The 14,963-nt window shown below is 39.0% G+C and overlaps 1 protein-coding gene across 1 annotated transcript; it reads right to left on the bottom strand.

The window, feature by feature from the left end:
• Positions 1–935: 935 nt before the first annotated feature.
• unc45b (unc-45 myosin chaperone B) lies at positions 936–11,104 on the bottom strand. The gene is made up of 20 exons (XM_083911852.1): positions 11,023–11,104; positions 9,958–10,119; positions 9,801–9,837; positions 9,529–9,704; positions 9,204–9,293; positions 8,945–9,112; positions 8,556–8,721; positions 8,198–8,368; positions 7,914–8,085; positions 7,526–7,826; positions 7,141–7,235; positions 6,759–6,900; positions 6,517–6,657; positions 6,258–6,385; positions 5,623–5,689; positions 5,012–5,125; positions 4,199–4,314; positions 3,553–3,670; positions 3,307–3,462; positions 936–2,381 (listed from the first exon to the last, which is right to left on the bottom strand). Exons 2-20 carry the CDS (start codon positions 10,117–10,119, stop codon positions 2,109–2,111), a joined length of 2,793 nt encoding a protein of 930 aa, XP_083767978.1. The 5' UTR covers positions 11,023–11,104; the 3' UTR covers positions 936–2,108.
• Positions 11,105–14,963: the final 3,859 nt, after the last annotated feature.

Here is a 14,963-nt window from a genome sequence, read left to right as displayed (position 1 = left end):
CTGCATCTGCACTCTTGGCATTCCTGCACCATCACTGCAGCCGGGGAATGACTGTAACAACACTGTTGTTGCACTTTCTAATTATTTATAGTATTAAGTTGTAACATCACAACCTTACAGAAGTCCTGCCGGCTCGTTTAAAGACAGGTTATATACACAGGCCGTGTGCATTTCCTTGTTGATTAAGCGGTTTGATACTTCCACAGTATTTATATAGCACTTTAATCTTCTTTTATCATAAAAAGACATGGTAACCTCACTATTTACAATACAGGGCCTTTTCATAGATCACCAGTTTAGTAAAGTCACAGTTATTTCATACATGAATTGATATGTAACCAATTTAGCTGGATCCCATCCCTCAGGACCGTGTATTTGCTCAGCCGCTCTGATTTTTTTTTTTTTTAAAAAGCTTAATTTCTATATTTCTGTAAAAGTATTACATAACTCGTGATCTATTAAGTGTGAATTTATCACATTATGTCATATTGACCTTTGTAAAAGGTGAGCACCATCATGAGTCATGCATTAGTTAAACATTACTTAAGTAGTCTATAAAAGCATTAGTGACACGATCATTACACGACAGACACTACTGAAAAATATTCTATTTTCTGTTTCTTTTAGAAAATGTTTCTTTGCATTTAATCGAACAAGCACTAGCATCTAATGTGAATAGATATGTGTATCAGTCACTTGGTTATTATTTAATTTGTTGGTGTTGTCTGTCTGGGCTTTTGCTGAAGAATGAAACCTTCCAGATGATCCACAATCCTGACCACTGATATAATGATAAATCATCGGCTACCTGATAAGACAAAATTAAGCCATTAAAGATAGTATGAAAAACAACTTTTACTTCCATATCTAAAATTGTAATTACAATATTTTATATCAGTCAAATGCATTTGTAACAGTCAATGTCAATGGTTGAATTTTCTATTGGCTATATTTTTGACACCTTTTGCTTCCAAACTACACGCAGACACACACACACACACACACACACACACACACACACACACACACACACACACACACACACACACACACACACACACACACACACACACACACACACACTCAGAGGAGTCAACTATATTTGTGTGTTTAGGCCTGCACTTAATTCCATGTGTCATTTCACTAGAAGGTACACAGAAGAGATTGACAGTAAAATGCATTTTGCTATCAGATGTCTTACAAAGGGATGCTTGCAAAGGCACCTCGTTCAGCGAGAGGGGTGACCTTAGAGTCATAAGATCAATTTCATGTATGACCACTTCCTTCCTGACCCTGCATGCATGTGAATTGCAGAAGTAACGTGCCAGTTTTAGGGCCAAAGCTCTGATTTTTATGTATGCAAGTAATTTTTTTGACATGTCTATATTTTTATTAGCACTGATAAGCCTACTGTTAAAGCTAGACCTAGATCCCAGAGTAGAGTGTGAGGTGTGTGAGGTAACTGAGTTATTTCATCGTTTCGTTTCATTTCCTACGTGTGCTCCAACAGGAAGTGTGGTAGAGTTCCAGTAAGCTATAGGCATGATGTTTTTCTTAAGAAAATGCATTACAAATTCTTCTCGGTGCTACATGCCACCGTATGAAATGACACTTTGTTAAGACAACACCTGACTTTTGAGTTACAGACTTCCCCACACAAAGTTGTATGCTAAAGCTATAGACAAATATGCATATAGAGATATAAAATGGTTTTCCAAAGAGTTGTCTTTAGTCACTGATGCTGAAACATGTAGATGTTATTTAAATAATATATTTTAGCGTCTTATTCATTTTGTCATCTAACCACACAAATGCTATACAGTGGAACAACCACATGTCAACTGGTAAGACTTTAAACAGTCATTCAGTTACAGCTCAACCCAAATGGAAATAATACATTTCTTCTTTTCAAACAAAGAAGAGATGTGCCCTGATGGGAAATCCCCCTAATTCTACTGCCCAAGATTATCTTTAGAGATTAGGAGTCAGGTTTCAGAATTCATTCATATATTTGATGTGGTAAAAACATTTTTTGGGGAAAAAAAGTCTGTATTTAAAGGAAATAGAGAAGACTGTCCATTGTTGCTGTTTTTCCTGTTGCCAGCATTTTAAGAAGGGCTGGTGAACGGTTTGATGAGACCCAGATCCATAGCTTTGACCAGGCATGTGCGTGCCGTATCGATGGGCTGCTGCCTTTTGGGATTGTCCTCCGCCTTGCCAATCACTGTGAGGATTTCCAGCAGCTCACTCTCGATCAGCTTCTTGGGTAGCTCACTGTCGTCCGAATTGAGCATGTTGTAGACAATCACAAGGCCCCGATGTTGTATAGAAGGGTTGACACTGATACACAACCTCTGCAGGATCTCAAGCCACTGGGTGGTCTGTTGGGGGAGATCAGTCAGTGACGTCAGTGAATGAATCTATAAGTAAGTTAGTGTGTGTAAAACTCAGGTGAAAAAAATACCGCTGCCGCAGCGGGTAGACGTAGAGCCTGCTTTACAAACTGGGTATGAAGAGTTTGAATGACATGAGCATTTACAGGGCAGTTACATTATGAGAAGTGTAGGGTCCATTGTAACCTCTAACAATTTTATAAAAGTGCAATACTAGATTATTGCAGTACAGTTCAATCACAGCTGTATTGGTGATAACTAGAAAACCAAACTTAGCATAGTGTCTTAAGCCAGTGTTTAAACCAGTTACAGACATTATGCTGTTTTTGAGACACCAGTGCATGCAATGCTCCAAAGTGTCACCAAAGTAAATTATGCTAGAGTATTACAGATTATTAACATAATGCACTTGTGATATTACAGTTATTCCAATTTAATTATCTTTTTACTGCAAATGAATTCACTTAAAATGTGAAAACAATTCTGTGGCACACCAAGGTGCATTTTGTCTATGCATCTTGTCTAATGCATCTCTTGCCACATAACTACATAAAGCAGCATTGCATGAACATTGCAGAACAACGAGGAGGATGTCATCTTTTTCTCCTATAGCATCAAATTCAAAGTCAAATTAAACTGGGACCTTGACTTGGCAGTGTAGTTCGATGTTACCATGCCTAACAGATATTTTACAGAGTCTTGTTGTGTCTCGTTAACCTGTTGATTGTGCCAGGTTGTGTAAGTTATCAAATAGGCTAAACAGGGGGTTATGTGCAATTTTTTTTCTCTGATGAAAAGTTAAAGACTCTACACTACATGTGCTAAAACAGGAAATGTGATAGTGTTCCAGTTAGCTATAGAGATGATACTTCATGCCCTAAATAAGAGCACTACAGAATGCTATTGTACATACCACCATGGTCATTTTGTGGCACAGCTTCTTCTGAGCAGCAGTGAGCATGGCGAGCGCTCCCCCTGCAGCTATCTGAAGCTTTTCGTCATCCTCGCTACATAGCAGTATCAGCAGCTTCAGCTTATCATTGCCATCCTCCAGATAACGCTCTTGGACCTAAGACACAGATTTGACATTTTCAATGTCAATTGGACACGTGTTGCTCACATTCACTCCTACCATGCATTATTATGTGTCTGTTCTCACCTCTTTACATGAAACAAGGTTGCACATGCATTCGGTGGCAGCCTGTCTGATCTGGTCATGTTCCTCAAACATGTAGTTCTCAATCTCTGGCAGAGCTTTCTCTTTCAAAATTTTCACTCTGCAAAACAGATGAAAGTTGGTGAAAACTCACAATAAGGTGAGAGCTGCAGTAAAGCCTCTTTTAAGAAATAAGCTATTAAAAGTCCCATATTATGGTCCTCTTTAGGTTGTTTTCAGAATGTTATTTTTTATGAACCTTCCCAGCCTAATGACAAATTAACCGCAGTGCCCGTGGACATAACTGCAATGTGCGCATCACTGTTGGTCAGCGTTTCTGGGTCTTACACATCTGCACGCTCTGTGTTTCTACACCGTCATTACAGCCGAGGAATAACTGTAACAATAACTGTAGCAGCACATTCTACCTACATAAAGTATAGTTTTGACAACACAACCGTACAGAAGTCCTGACGGCTCATTTAAAGACAGGTTCTAAATACAGACTGTGTGCATTTCTCTGTGGATTGAGCGGCTTAATACTTTCACAGTATTTAGATAGCATCTAGACATGTTTTATAATTAGAAATAAATAATGGACATGGAATCTTGATTTTTATGACATTGGACCTTTCAGCAGAAATGTTACCTCAGTTTTTCACTGAAACCAGCGAAGTTGGTGAGGCCTCTCAGAGCTTCATAGTTCTGCATGCCGTCTTTGTCTGTTTGAAGTAGGCTTATTAAAGGTCGCACCACCTCATACACCTGTCAACCAAGAAAGATAGAGGATTGAATTTTAAAAAGCAATTGGTTGCACTACTGTTAAGTAAACACCAAATCAGAAGAGATACACACATACTGAATTCTGACAGTAAGGAACAAACAATCACTCATCAATAATGATATATGATTATATAAGCCGCCATCAGAAACACTGAATCAATTGTCCCCGCACACCGTCATCAGCAACCAGAGGAGCCTGTTCAGTGGAAGGCTGCTCCTGCCCAAGTGTAGGAACAACAGGCTCAAGAATTCCTTTGTCCCTCAGGCCATCATACTCTACAACTCCTCACTTGGGAGGAGGAGGATGAAATAAGGTAAAGAGCACACTTCACTTCTTCTTTTTTGTGCAACAACTTAATTCACCACTCAAGTGCAATAATTTAATGTAACTGCTAATTTCTGCTAATGTCATTTATCCACTGTATAAAACACAATGTCATACACACTCCTATATAATTTATCTCTATTTATCCTCTATACAGTTTTCTACATTTATCCTATTTGATTTCAATTTCTGTGAATTTTATTTTACTTGTATCGTTATATCTAATTTATTTAGCTATTTATTGTTTACAGTTTATTGTCTACACAAGAGTTTTGTACTGCTGAAAGCTGCTGAAAATCCAATTTCCATGCGGGAGTCAGAAACAAATAAAACAATTATTGTGGTATGTCTTACCCTCTCACCAGGGAAGGCGATTTCTGGGTTGGAATTGGCTGCAATCTTGGCAAGAGCGTGGCAGGCCTTCGTCTTCCCAGCATCTGTGCCTTCCAGAGCAAGTGGAATTAAAGCCTGTGGGAAAAACAGTGGAGATCAACAGTCCAGTTATTGTTTGTCCAGCGTTGGGTGTTGAAAAGATCTTCTAAAAAAGATCTCCTATAAATATGTCTGTTGTGTCATATCACCACATTACTAACTTCTTTTACATTTTATCAAGATCTCCATAATGTTTGTTGTATTTTGTATATATATCATTGCTTATTGCTGATTTGCATGTTGTTAAAAAAATGTCTGTGATCATTGCTTGGCTGTGTTTTATTGCTTCGTGTGGCTTGCTTGCATGGCCATGTGCTGAATGTGAATATTGTAGATCTATGACTGTAATGTCTTGCTGTTTCCTGTTGTTGAAAACGTCTGCCTAAAGGACTACAGTTTAAGATTCAGCCAGGTGGCTAACACTGGCACATTTACAGTGATTTTGGTTTCCATTGTCCCTAAATAAATACAGTAATATATTTTATTTAATTGTGACTGTGCAGTGTCAGATTCTCTTGCACATTATCACTCACCTTTCCCCCACCTTGGGCTACAATAGTACCACGATCTTTGGGATCAGTTGATAATGCCAAAAACACCCTGAAGATAAAAAGGAGAACATAAGTTCAGCAGTCATATATTTCTAGGCAATGTTGCAATATAAGTATGATTAAACAATGCATATATAAATGTGTTTTAGCTTGCACTCCCTCCTCTCTGTATGTTTGAACTGAAGTCATTCTCTGTAAGATAGCTGAGCACAGGGTACTAATTTGAGGTTTTTACTTGTTTGACATCTTTGGCCACTTTTCAGATTAGAATTTTTCATATCCTTCCTGTCCACGGAAAACCATGTATCTCCAAATGTGAATGTTTATGATAAACTGAAGTAAGAAATGTTGCTTTATTTATTGAGAAAATTCCCCAACTTCTTAAGCTAGTTAACTATTAAAAAAAAACCTTTTGGATCAGATGGGGGATGCCTAATCACACAGCTGAAAACAGAACTGGATTTGTAAGAAACATGACTCATAAACATGCAATGAATCATATCTTGGGAAGGAAGTATTCAGATCTTGAATACTTGGATATGACTCATTTGTGTTCTTTGAAGTACAGCCAGTAATACGACGTACTTTCGGACAAATCGAAATGTTGCCCCTCTCACCTTGCTAGCATCTCCTTGGTCTGGTCAGTCAGGATGGTGCTGTCTGCTTTAACCATGACAGCAAGAGCTGAAGTAACTCCAGCCTTCAGCAGCCTTTTCACTCTCTTCTCAATAAAGTCCTTCTTGTCCTGAGAAAAGAGAGTATGCAAGGTGTGTATATGGACTGTATGCAAATCTGTATCATAACCTGCTCCACCTAAGTCAATTTATCCATTTTGATCTGCTGTCTAAGAGAATGCTTTAGTTTCCTTTTTTTTACCTTAGGGTGTTGCTCAGGCACATGTTGCTTTGAGAACTTGGCGAGTTGAACCAGCTCGGGCATGATTTCCTTTTTTTCATAGCAGTTGGTGCAGTTAACCAGGGTGCAAGCTACCGCATATATGATTGTCTTATCTGTAGACTAAAAACACAGAGAAAGGAGGGAGGTTATTTCTAATAAGATGCACTATATACATATGTACTTGTGTGCATACATATACACTGTTTCTTCCTGTCTGTTACCTTGGCCAGTTCAAACATAGCTTTCAGGGCAGGCTCATCCTCAACAAAGTCATCTTTCACATCAGCATCATTAGTCAGATAAGCTAGACCCTCGATTGCCCACTTTCTTGTTTTGGTGTCAATCTGGGGATTACAGAGCCACCTACAAGAGACAAAATGGAAACATTTAACAGTAAGTGTATTACTGCATGATGTAAAGCGGTAGGATTGCAAGGTACAATGAAATTCTGGTACTGTATTGTGAGAAAAAGGGTGAATTTTGCATCAAATTTAGATAATAACTAAATAGATATTGAGCATATATTTAAAAGAAAATACTTTTAAAAAAATAATTTGGTATTACTGTAGCAAGGTCGCTTTAAAGGTGTGTGTGAGTACTCACTTTCTGCACTGCTTGGCCAGCTTCTCTGTAGAACCCTCAGCAAACTGCCTTAAAGCGTAATCATCACCTCCAGCTGAACCCAGTTTACAGAGACCCTGGAGAGGACATGGTCATGTGTATGAATACCAATACATACAGAGACATAATCTATAAGTTGAATGGTCTATTTAAAGTTTTGATTCTATGCATCAAAGTGAACAACAGGAATTCTGTGCCCAGTGCAACAGGTTTCACTTCACTGTCTTGTATTGTATTGTGCTTCTACTGTTGTGTTGTCATAATGTGTTTTGTGTATTGCTATTCTTTATTATTCTTTTGTTGTGGCCTGTGGACAAAAACCATTGAGTAATACATTTCTATCTGATTCTTTCCTCGTCACACTCACCACCAGTGAACGTATCTTAATCTTCTCATTCTTGGTCTTCTTATAGATGTCCTTGAGCAGTGACACGCCGTTGGTGATGATGAAGGAGGCGCGGCTCATTTTTGAGGAGGAATGGATCAGTGCCTCCACAGCAACCATTTGGTCCACCTCACGTTCGGAGCCACACAGTGCCACCATCATCTCCATTATGCCTTGCCGTCCGACCAAGGCGTTGCCAACATCAAACGGACCCTGAAGTAGTCCTGAGATGGTGTTGATAGCATGAATGGTCTTATCCATGTCATTGGGGTCAATTTTGGATCTATTGAAAAGGAAGAGACAATGAAATCAAAAAAGGCTTGGTCTCCATTTAGATTGACTGAATGGTGAATCTGTATTATGGACGTACTTGACATAGTCATCGCAAATGTCCCTGAAGTTGTCTCTCTCTGGGTCACATGAAAGGTCATCATAGAGCTTGTTGAGGACCACGCTGGCAATCAGCTGTGTGTTCTCCGTCATGGGCAACTGGTCTGGCAGTTCAGGAACCTGACCACACACCTTGAGGATCTTCTTCAGACCTGGACAACAAACACATATATGCATAAACAGATATCTGTTGATTATACTGGGATGCACTAAAAGACTGTAGCGCAAACTAAATAAGTGAGCCAATGCAGCTGTCTGGCTCACCTTGGTCAATAGTGAAGAGGGTCCTGGAGTTGTTTTTTTCTTTTTTGTCCTTGCGAGGTACATTCTTGCTCAGGAGGTTCAGCGCCTGGTCTCTACCATGACCGGACACTTTCTTACTAGCAACCATCTCCACCAGAGAGAGGAGAATGGTTTTCAGGTCTTTAGATACATCTGCAGATGGACAGATGATATAAAAGAAAGTATGTCTGTAGTGCAGTGAAAAAACAGCAGCATAGTCACAGCCATTCCCCTTTTACCATTTGTCTGTGGTTTTAGGTGTTTAGTTGAATTAATAAAGTCTCCATAATAAAATCTAGTTTTTGTTGCAGATATGGGTGATTCATAGTTCCTGTCTTACCCAAAACCAAGGCCTCTTCTTTCCCATATTCCCTTTTATCTCCACCAGTGAGGGAATCATTGATGCACTGGAAGAGGTTGCAGGCCGCAAGTGCGATCTCCTCGTTGTCAACAGCCATGATGCTGCACATCTTATCAACATGCACCGTGTGAATAATGGCCATGGCCTGTTTAGGGTTAGTGAAAAGAAACATACACTAAGTACATTTTATGAAACAATAAAATGCTAATATTATTAACCTAATTTCTAATGGCATCGTATACGTAGAAGTTATACTTTTAAAGTTTGATTGTGTTTTTTGTTTATGTTTTGGCTTGCTATTATTGTATTCCCATGAAATCTTTGATCCTCTCATTTCACCTTTGTCTTGAATAATTTGCTGTGCTTACCCGTGCTTTGTGTCCTGTGCACATTCCTGACAAAGTACGGACAGCAGCCAGGATCATCTCTTGTTTGCCCGACTCTATCATGTTGAGCAGCAGAGGCACTCCGTTATTCTGGAAGATTCTCTCTGCTCCGGCATCCTCTCTTGACAGCACAATCAGGTTGTTGGCAGCCTAGACATAAAAGATAAGTAAGAAGCGAACCACAACTACGCATATCCACACGCTAACAGCAATCGAAACAGGAAATACAGAAAATACACACCTTTTCCCTCTTGTCTTTTTCCATTTCATCATCAAGGAGGATGTCAAACATTTGCTGTACTCTGGAATCTGTGGAGAATGTTGTCTTGAGCTGTGGAAAATCAAAATGAAACTTTTACACAATCTCCTGATGCTGATTTGAATTGATTTTGTTTGTGGTTCGGTATACTGTAAGTACCTCTGTTAATTCCCCTTAGTGTAAAAAAAAACAACATTTATTTCTCATCTATTTCTCAAAGATCATTATTCAGTGTTGAATGCATTCATGCAAACTAATGTGTGTAGAATTCTGCTGTGTGTGGTTCTACTGTTCTTTTAATGCTGACCTTGGCCTGGATGTCTGCTCCCAGCCTGCGGAGAGTCTCCAGGAAGGTCTTATTCTTTGGTTCGATTGTGGCACATCTCTGCACATCTTTGAAAGCTAAGTCCAGTTTTCCTAATTGCTCCAGGGCTTGGCAACGCCGGTACAGGGCTTTAATATCTGCTGCATCAACATCAATTGCTGTATAAGAGGAATAGAGAGTTATAATGAGTTTGTGGTCTTTGGTTTAAATTCAGTTGGTGTCATGCTTCTTCTATTCTGTATTTATGACTCTACCTTTAGAGGCATCAGATGCTGCATTGGCATAGTTTTCCTGTAAAGTAAAACAGAAACATCAAAAAAGTCTAAATTTGCCAAATAAATTTAAATCTTTAAATAAAATAAATATTTTTGGTATATGTTTGTTTTTGCACTGCTTTACCAAACTGCTTACTTTTTTTAGGTAGCATGCAGATCTGTTCCTGTAAATGACGGCAAGCACTTTTTTGTCCTTGCCCGCCTTAATGGCTTTAGTGTAGCACTCAATCGCCTTGTCGGTTTCTCCTGCCTGGAAGTGTTTGTTTCCCTCATCTTTCAACTGGATCGGGTCTCCCATCTGGTAGAAATAGGGATCAGTTATGACATAAAAATACAGTCACATAACTTTGGGTTTTTCATGTAAAATCCAACCTGGAGCTCAACACAACAATTCCAGTGTCATTAGTCAATCAAATGTAAATGCAGTGTTTTAACTGTATAATGAAGTCACTAAATCTTTGTACAAATACCACACATTTCTATCACGTAAACACATTTCTGGACACAAACACATACATACAAATAGTTCAAATAAAGTGAAGATTAAAAGCAAATCTACGGATCAGTTTTACAAGTTTTTGTTATTTCAGCATTTCTTGATAGAAGCACAGAAGCCACTCAAAACATATCAATTGATCAAATATTATTTAAAGTGCTGAATAAACTCGCATGGTCCCAAAACATGCATGTACGTTTGTAACGTACCTACAGTATACCGTATTGTCCCAAATATAAGATGTCCCTGATTAAAAGACGACCCGCCTTTTTCAGGCGATTTCCAGGAAAAAAACTCTCTTATATTTGGTAGAATACGGTACCTTTATTTAACATCATCCTGGAAAATTGTAGCCATCTGTCAGCAGCATACTAATACTGGACTAATAACTGTAGCATTAGGAATGTTTTTATTCTTACCGTTGTTGGTAATAATCAGTGTCCTGCTGACCTGGGTCTTTCGTAGCAAATGGCCATGCACATGTTATCTCTAACTTTAAATGGCCTCCCCTCCGGCCTTATTTGGGCACAGTCTCGTACCCCAGGTGGAGCCTTGCAACAAATGTCACTATCGCAATGGACAGACACCATCCCCTATCATCTAGGCACAGTCTATCCCCTTACTTATCCTAAGTGCCCTCTGCATGCCTGAATGTCACTCAAATGAAGAAAAAGAAAACAGAAATCTACGGAAGCTGTACAGTACCTTTAGGATTGTGTGTTGTGTCTCTTGCTCCGCATAGACAGTCTGGACCTCTAGTCCTTAATGTTTGTGACAAACTTTTTCCGTCGTATGTAGCCTCCCCCCCACCAACACCTCGTTTATATTTATAGTGAATCTCAATGAGGTGGGACAGAACCGAGGAGGACCATCCATCACACATACATAGGGGTTCACTGAAAACACACTAAAACCCTAAAACAACTTTACCATAGTTCACTATAGACCATGATTATGTGTGTTGCAACAAATCCCTTTCCAGTGTCTTTGAATCATCCAAGGCTTTATGAATAAAACTTTGTTTCCATTCCATGAAGTCTGTGAGAGTGACTCCCTCAAAGATGGTCTGCTCCTGATAAGGTCTATTCAGGGCACAGACAGCTGAGAACTCACCAGCAAATGCCTGATGCCAAAGTGGCGGGAGGGGGGTTTAAAAGAGGTGTGTCTAGGGAGACAGTGGGGGGGCTGACAGCTGCAGGATCACAGAGGAACCTGGTAGCTTCTAGAAAGAGAATGATCTCGAGCCCCATGAGTTGCGGTTAGACATTATGAGAGTAAGGGTCAGGGGTAAGAGAATGCATTATATCCCCCTAAGTATCAGTTAAGTTCACATTTGATCAATTGATTAATACCTACATTTATTTCTTATTTATTTATTTTGGCAGCTTTGGTCCTCCGTAGACCTTAAATAAACATGTTTGTAAAGGATTAATTACTAATTAATTGATTAAGTACACGTTAATGCTGATTCTAAAGTAAAATAAAAATTCCAAATAAAACCTTTTTGACCTGCTCACCACAAAGGGAAAGTTTCTGCTTTTCATTTTTTTACTTGTTCATGTTCTCTGTTGTTTCTATGTCTGTAAATCTGGAACTGTGTTGCTGCCTGTCTTGGTCAGGTGATTTTTAGGCTCAATGAGACATTTTCCGGGTTAAATAAAAGTTAAAATGAAAAAAAAATAAAATAAAATACAGTACAAATGTTTGTGTGCTTGTGTCTATTGTTTGAGACCAAACTGCGGTGGTGAAATGATGACTGCTCAGGATATTTGTCTGTGTTCTGCCCGGTGCATGCAGGCACAGGATGCAGACCCACAGTATATTAGCATGTAAACATGAATTAACAAACTCATACTGTATACAGGCTACAGAGATTTGAACATGGGATTTCAAAGTTTACTTAGTTTTCGCAAAAAATCCTGTCTGCCTATGGAATCATGATTATAGTATTTGATCCCATAGATACCCAACAATTGAGCCACGATGGTCAAATATTGCTGTTTTACATAACTTCAGACTACACCAAATATACGGTATATATACCGTGTGCATATATATACATATATATATACACTGTATACTGTATATAAGGCATTTAATAGTTTCAGACTCTAGGGAAGTGGGGAACACTGTAAAATTCCCCAAAACTACAATCTCTGTAACCAAATAACACACATTTAGGGTATTATGTTATCTTCTTTTGGTCACTAATAGATTTGGGAGTATACCAGTGCTAGTGTCAATTCTATTAATCTGCCCGATTCTTTAGCGATTCCCTTATTGAGTCTTGATGTGCAAATGTTATTGTAACAGGATATTTACCCTGGGTAACGGACATTTCCAGTACTCAGTTGGTAAGCAGTGGCACTAGAGTGTCAAATACACGGCATTTCTGGAATTTAAGCCCATGTTGCGTAGAAAGATGTTACAGCATATTGCTGGTGTTTCAACCCTTGAAATGAAACAGAAACACACATTACAATCTTCACTGATGTCATCTATCTCCCTTTGTGAAATGAATCCACACTTTGGACCCTTTATTCCTCTCTGCCATCACTTCTTCTTGTTGCAAGTTTCCAGCAGTGTATGAGTTTGATGTTTTGCAAAGCACAACTGCCAGAAAAACATGCTGGCATCAATATTCCAATTCCATTTTCACATGTTCACATCCCTCATCATTAGTCTTTAGTGATTTAGTGTAGTCTTTGTTGCTTTGTTGATGTTATTTTACTCACTACTGTTGCGCCATTAGTGCTATGTTAACTTCTACAGCACTTTGTTCAAGTTGTTTTTAAACATGGTATATAAATAAACTTGATTTGATTTGATAATGTAATAAGTTTTTTTACTCCCATTCACTGAGCCTCCCCTGAAACAGTTTGGAGCCCCCCTGGGGAGGCTTGCCTCACACTTTGAAAACCTCTGGATAAGAATACATGAAGAGTTGAAGAGTTGTGGCAAGGTGTCATCTCAGTTGAGTAGATTTACTTTCAAGCCAAAGTCAGGCATTTCCCAATTCCTTTGAATGAGATACTGTGAGCAAAACATTAGTCATGAACGCTAACTGTTGTTTCAGGTGTTTCACACTGAATGTAGTCAGTGCACAATAATTTAGGGCATACCCAAAAATACCCTTTTCACTTCCTCTCCTCATCAACCCTTTAAGGTATGCACCAAGAAAAAAGGAAGGGAGGGTGATTTCTTTGCATTTTGTATTCAATTATGATAACAATAAGAAAAATCAATAGTTTTTAAAAAATTAGACCCTATAGTATTTCAGATACAATCCTCTACCGAACGGTTGACATGTCTGTTCATAATAAAAGAACAACATTCAGAACAAGTCTCATTAAGTGCAATTTCTTGACCAATATTACTCATTCACAAATAGCGCGGATAGAAGAAGAAGAAGAAGAAGAAGAAGAATTCCTTTATTTCTCCCGCAATGGGGAAATTCAATTTTCACTCTATTATTATTTTTTTCATGTTACACACATACAGGCCCGAAATACACACACATGCACAGACAGGACCTATATACATGCAATTAATGGAGAGATGTTAGAGTGAGGGGGCTGCCAGTGACCAGCGCCCCGAGCAGTTGGGGGTTCGGTGCCTTGCTCAACAGCACCTCGGCAGTGCCCAGGAGATGAACTGACACCTCTCCAGCCACCAGTCCACGCTCCATTCATGGTCCACACAGGGACTCTAACCAGCGACCCTCCGGTTCCCAGCCAAGTCACCTATGGACTGAGCTACTGCCGCCCGATACAATTGAGCTGAAGATTTATTTTTTTTATAGATACATCATTTTAGGTCAGTCGTGGTTTACTTTGCATATAAAAGACATCCCAAATTTGCCCTTGTTTGCTTTTGAACTCATTATGCATATTGCATTTGCAGTCAATATTTTTATTTTTGTGAGCAAAATTTAATACATCTTATTTTTTTCATAAATCGTACATAGTGCAATGACTTATTTATATTGCATTTATTGTTTATTTATTCACTTTTGTTTTGTGGGTCATTTTTAATCTAAAAAATCGAAAAGACAAAGCTATGTAGTTTCTCTCTAAGTAATACTGTAGGCTCATGTGTAATGTAGAATAAATCAGAATAATGGTGGATAGTTACTGCTTTTTAATAACAGAATGCGAGCTGCATCCATGCACTTTTGCATTAGCTCACTGCACCACCTTTTGACGTACTACTAATATAGAAGTTAAACACATAACTGAACACACAACAAAATTAACATTTGTATGAAGTTGCGATGCGAGGGGGGCGCCAGCTAAGACATCGCCTAGATTGCAAAAATTGGCCAGGGCCGGCCCTGGCCAATTTTGGGCCTCTCCATGTTTAGTCCTGGCTCTGGGGACACAGAGCAGACCTGTCCCAGAGGATCTGAGAGGTCTGGATGGTTCGTACAGAAGCACTTTGAAATCAATTCTTTGACAGACAGGAAGCCAGTGTAAAGATCTGAGGACTGGAGTGATATGATCTACTTTTTTGGTATTAGAGAGTAGGGGGTCCCTGCTTTGTCTCTCTTTAAGCTATGTCATTGGTTCTCAAACTTTGTACATGACGTACCACCTCAGTAAATATCAGTCTCTCTCAAGTCCCACCACTAAAACCAATGTTAAAAT

Source organism: Echiichthys vipera (assembly GCF_963691815.1).
Source record: "Echiichthys vipera genome assembly, chromosome: 4".
NCBI lineage: Eukaryota > Metazoa > Chordata > Actinopteri > Perciformes > Trachinidae > Echiichthys > Echiichthys vipera.
This window is presented reverse-complemented; position numbering and strand designations above follow the sequence as displayed.

What these genes read in the sequence shown, in the direction of transcription:
- unc45b (XM_083911852.1), bottom strand. Translation starts at nt 10,119, where the DNA reads ATGGGAGACCCGATCCAGTTGAAAGATGAGGGAAACAAACACTTCCAG. An exon ending in AGCATCTGATGCCTCTAAAG is followed by an intron (nt 9,705 to 9,800) that starts GTAGAGTCATAA and finishes CCTCTTATACAG; the next exon opens with CAATTGATGTTGATGCAGCA. An exon ending in GAGCAGACATCCAGGCCAAG is followed by an intron (nt 9,294 to 9,528) that starts GTCAGCATTAAA and finishes GATTTTCCACAG; the next exon opens with CTCAAGACAACATTCTCCAC.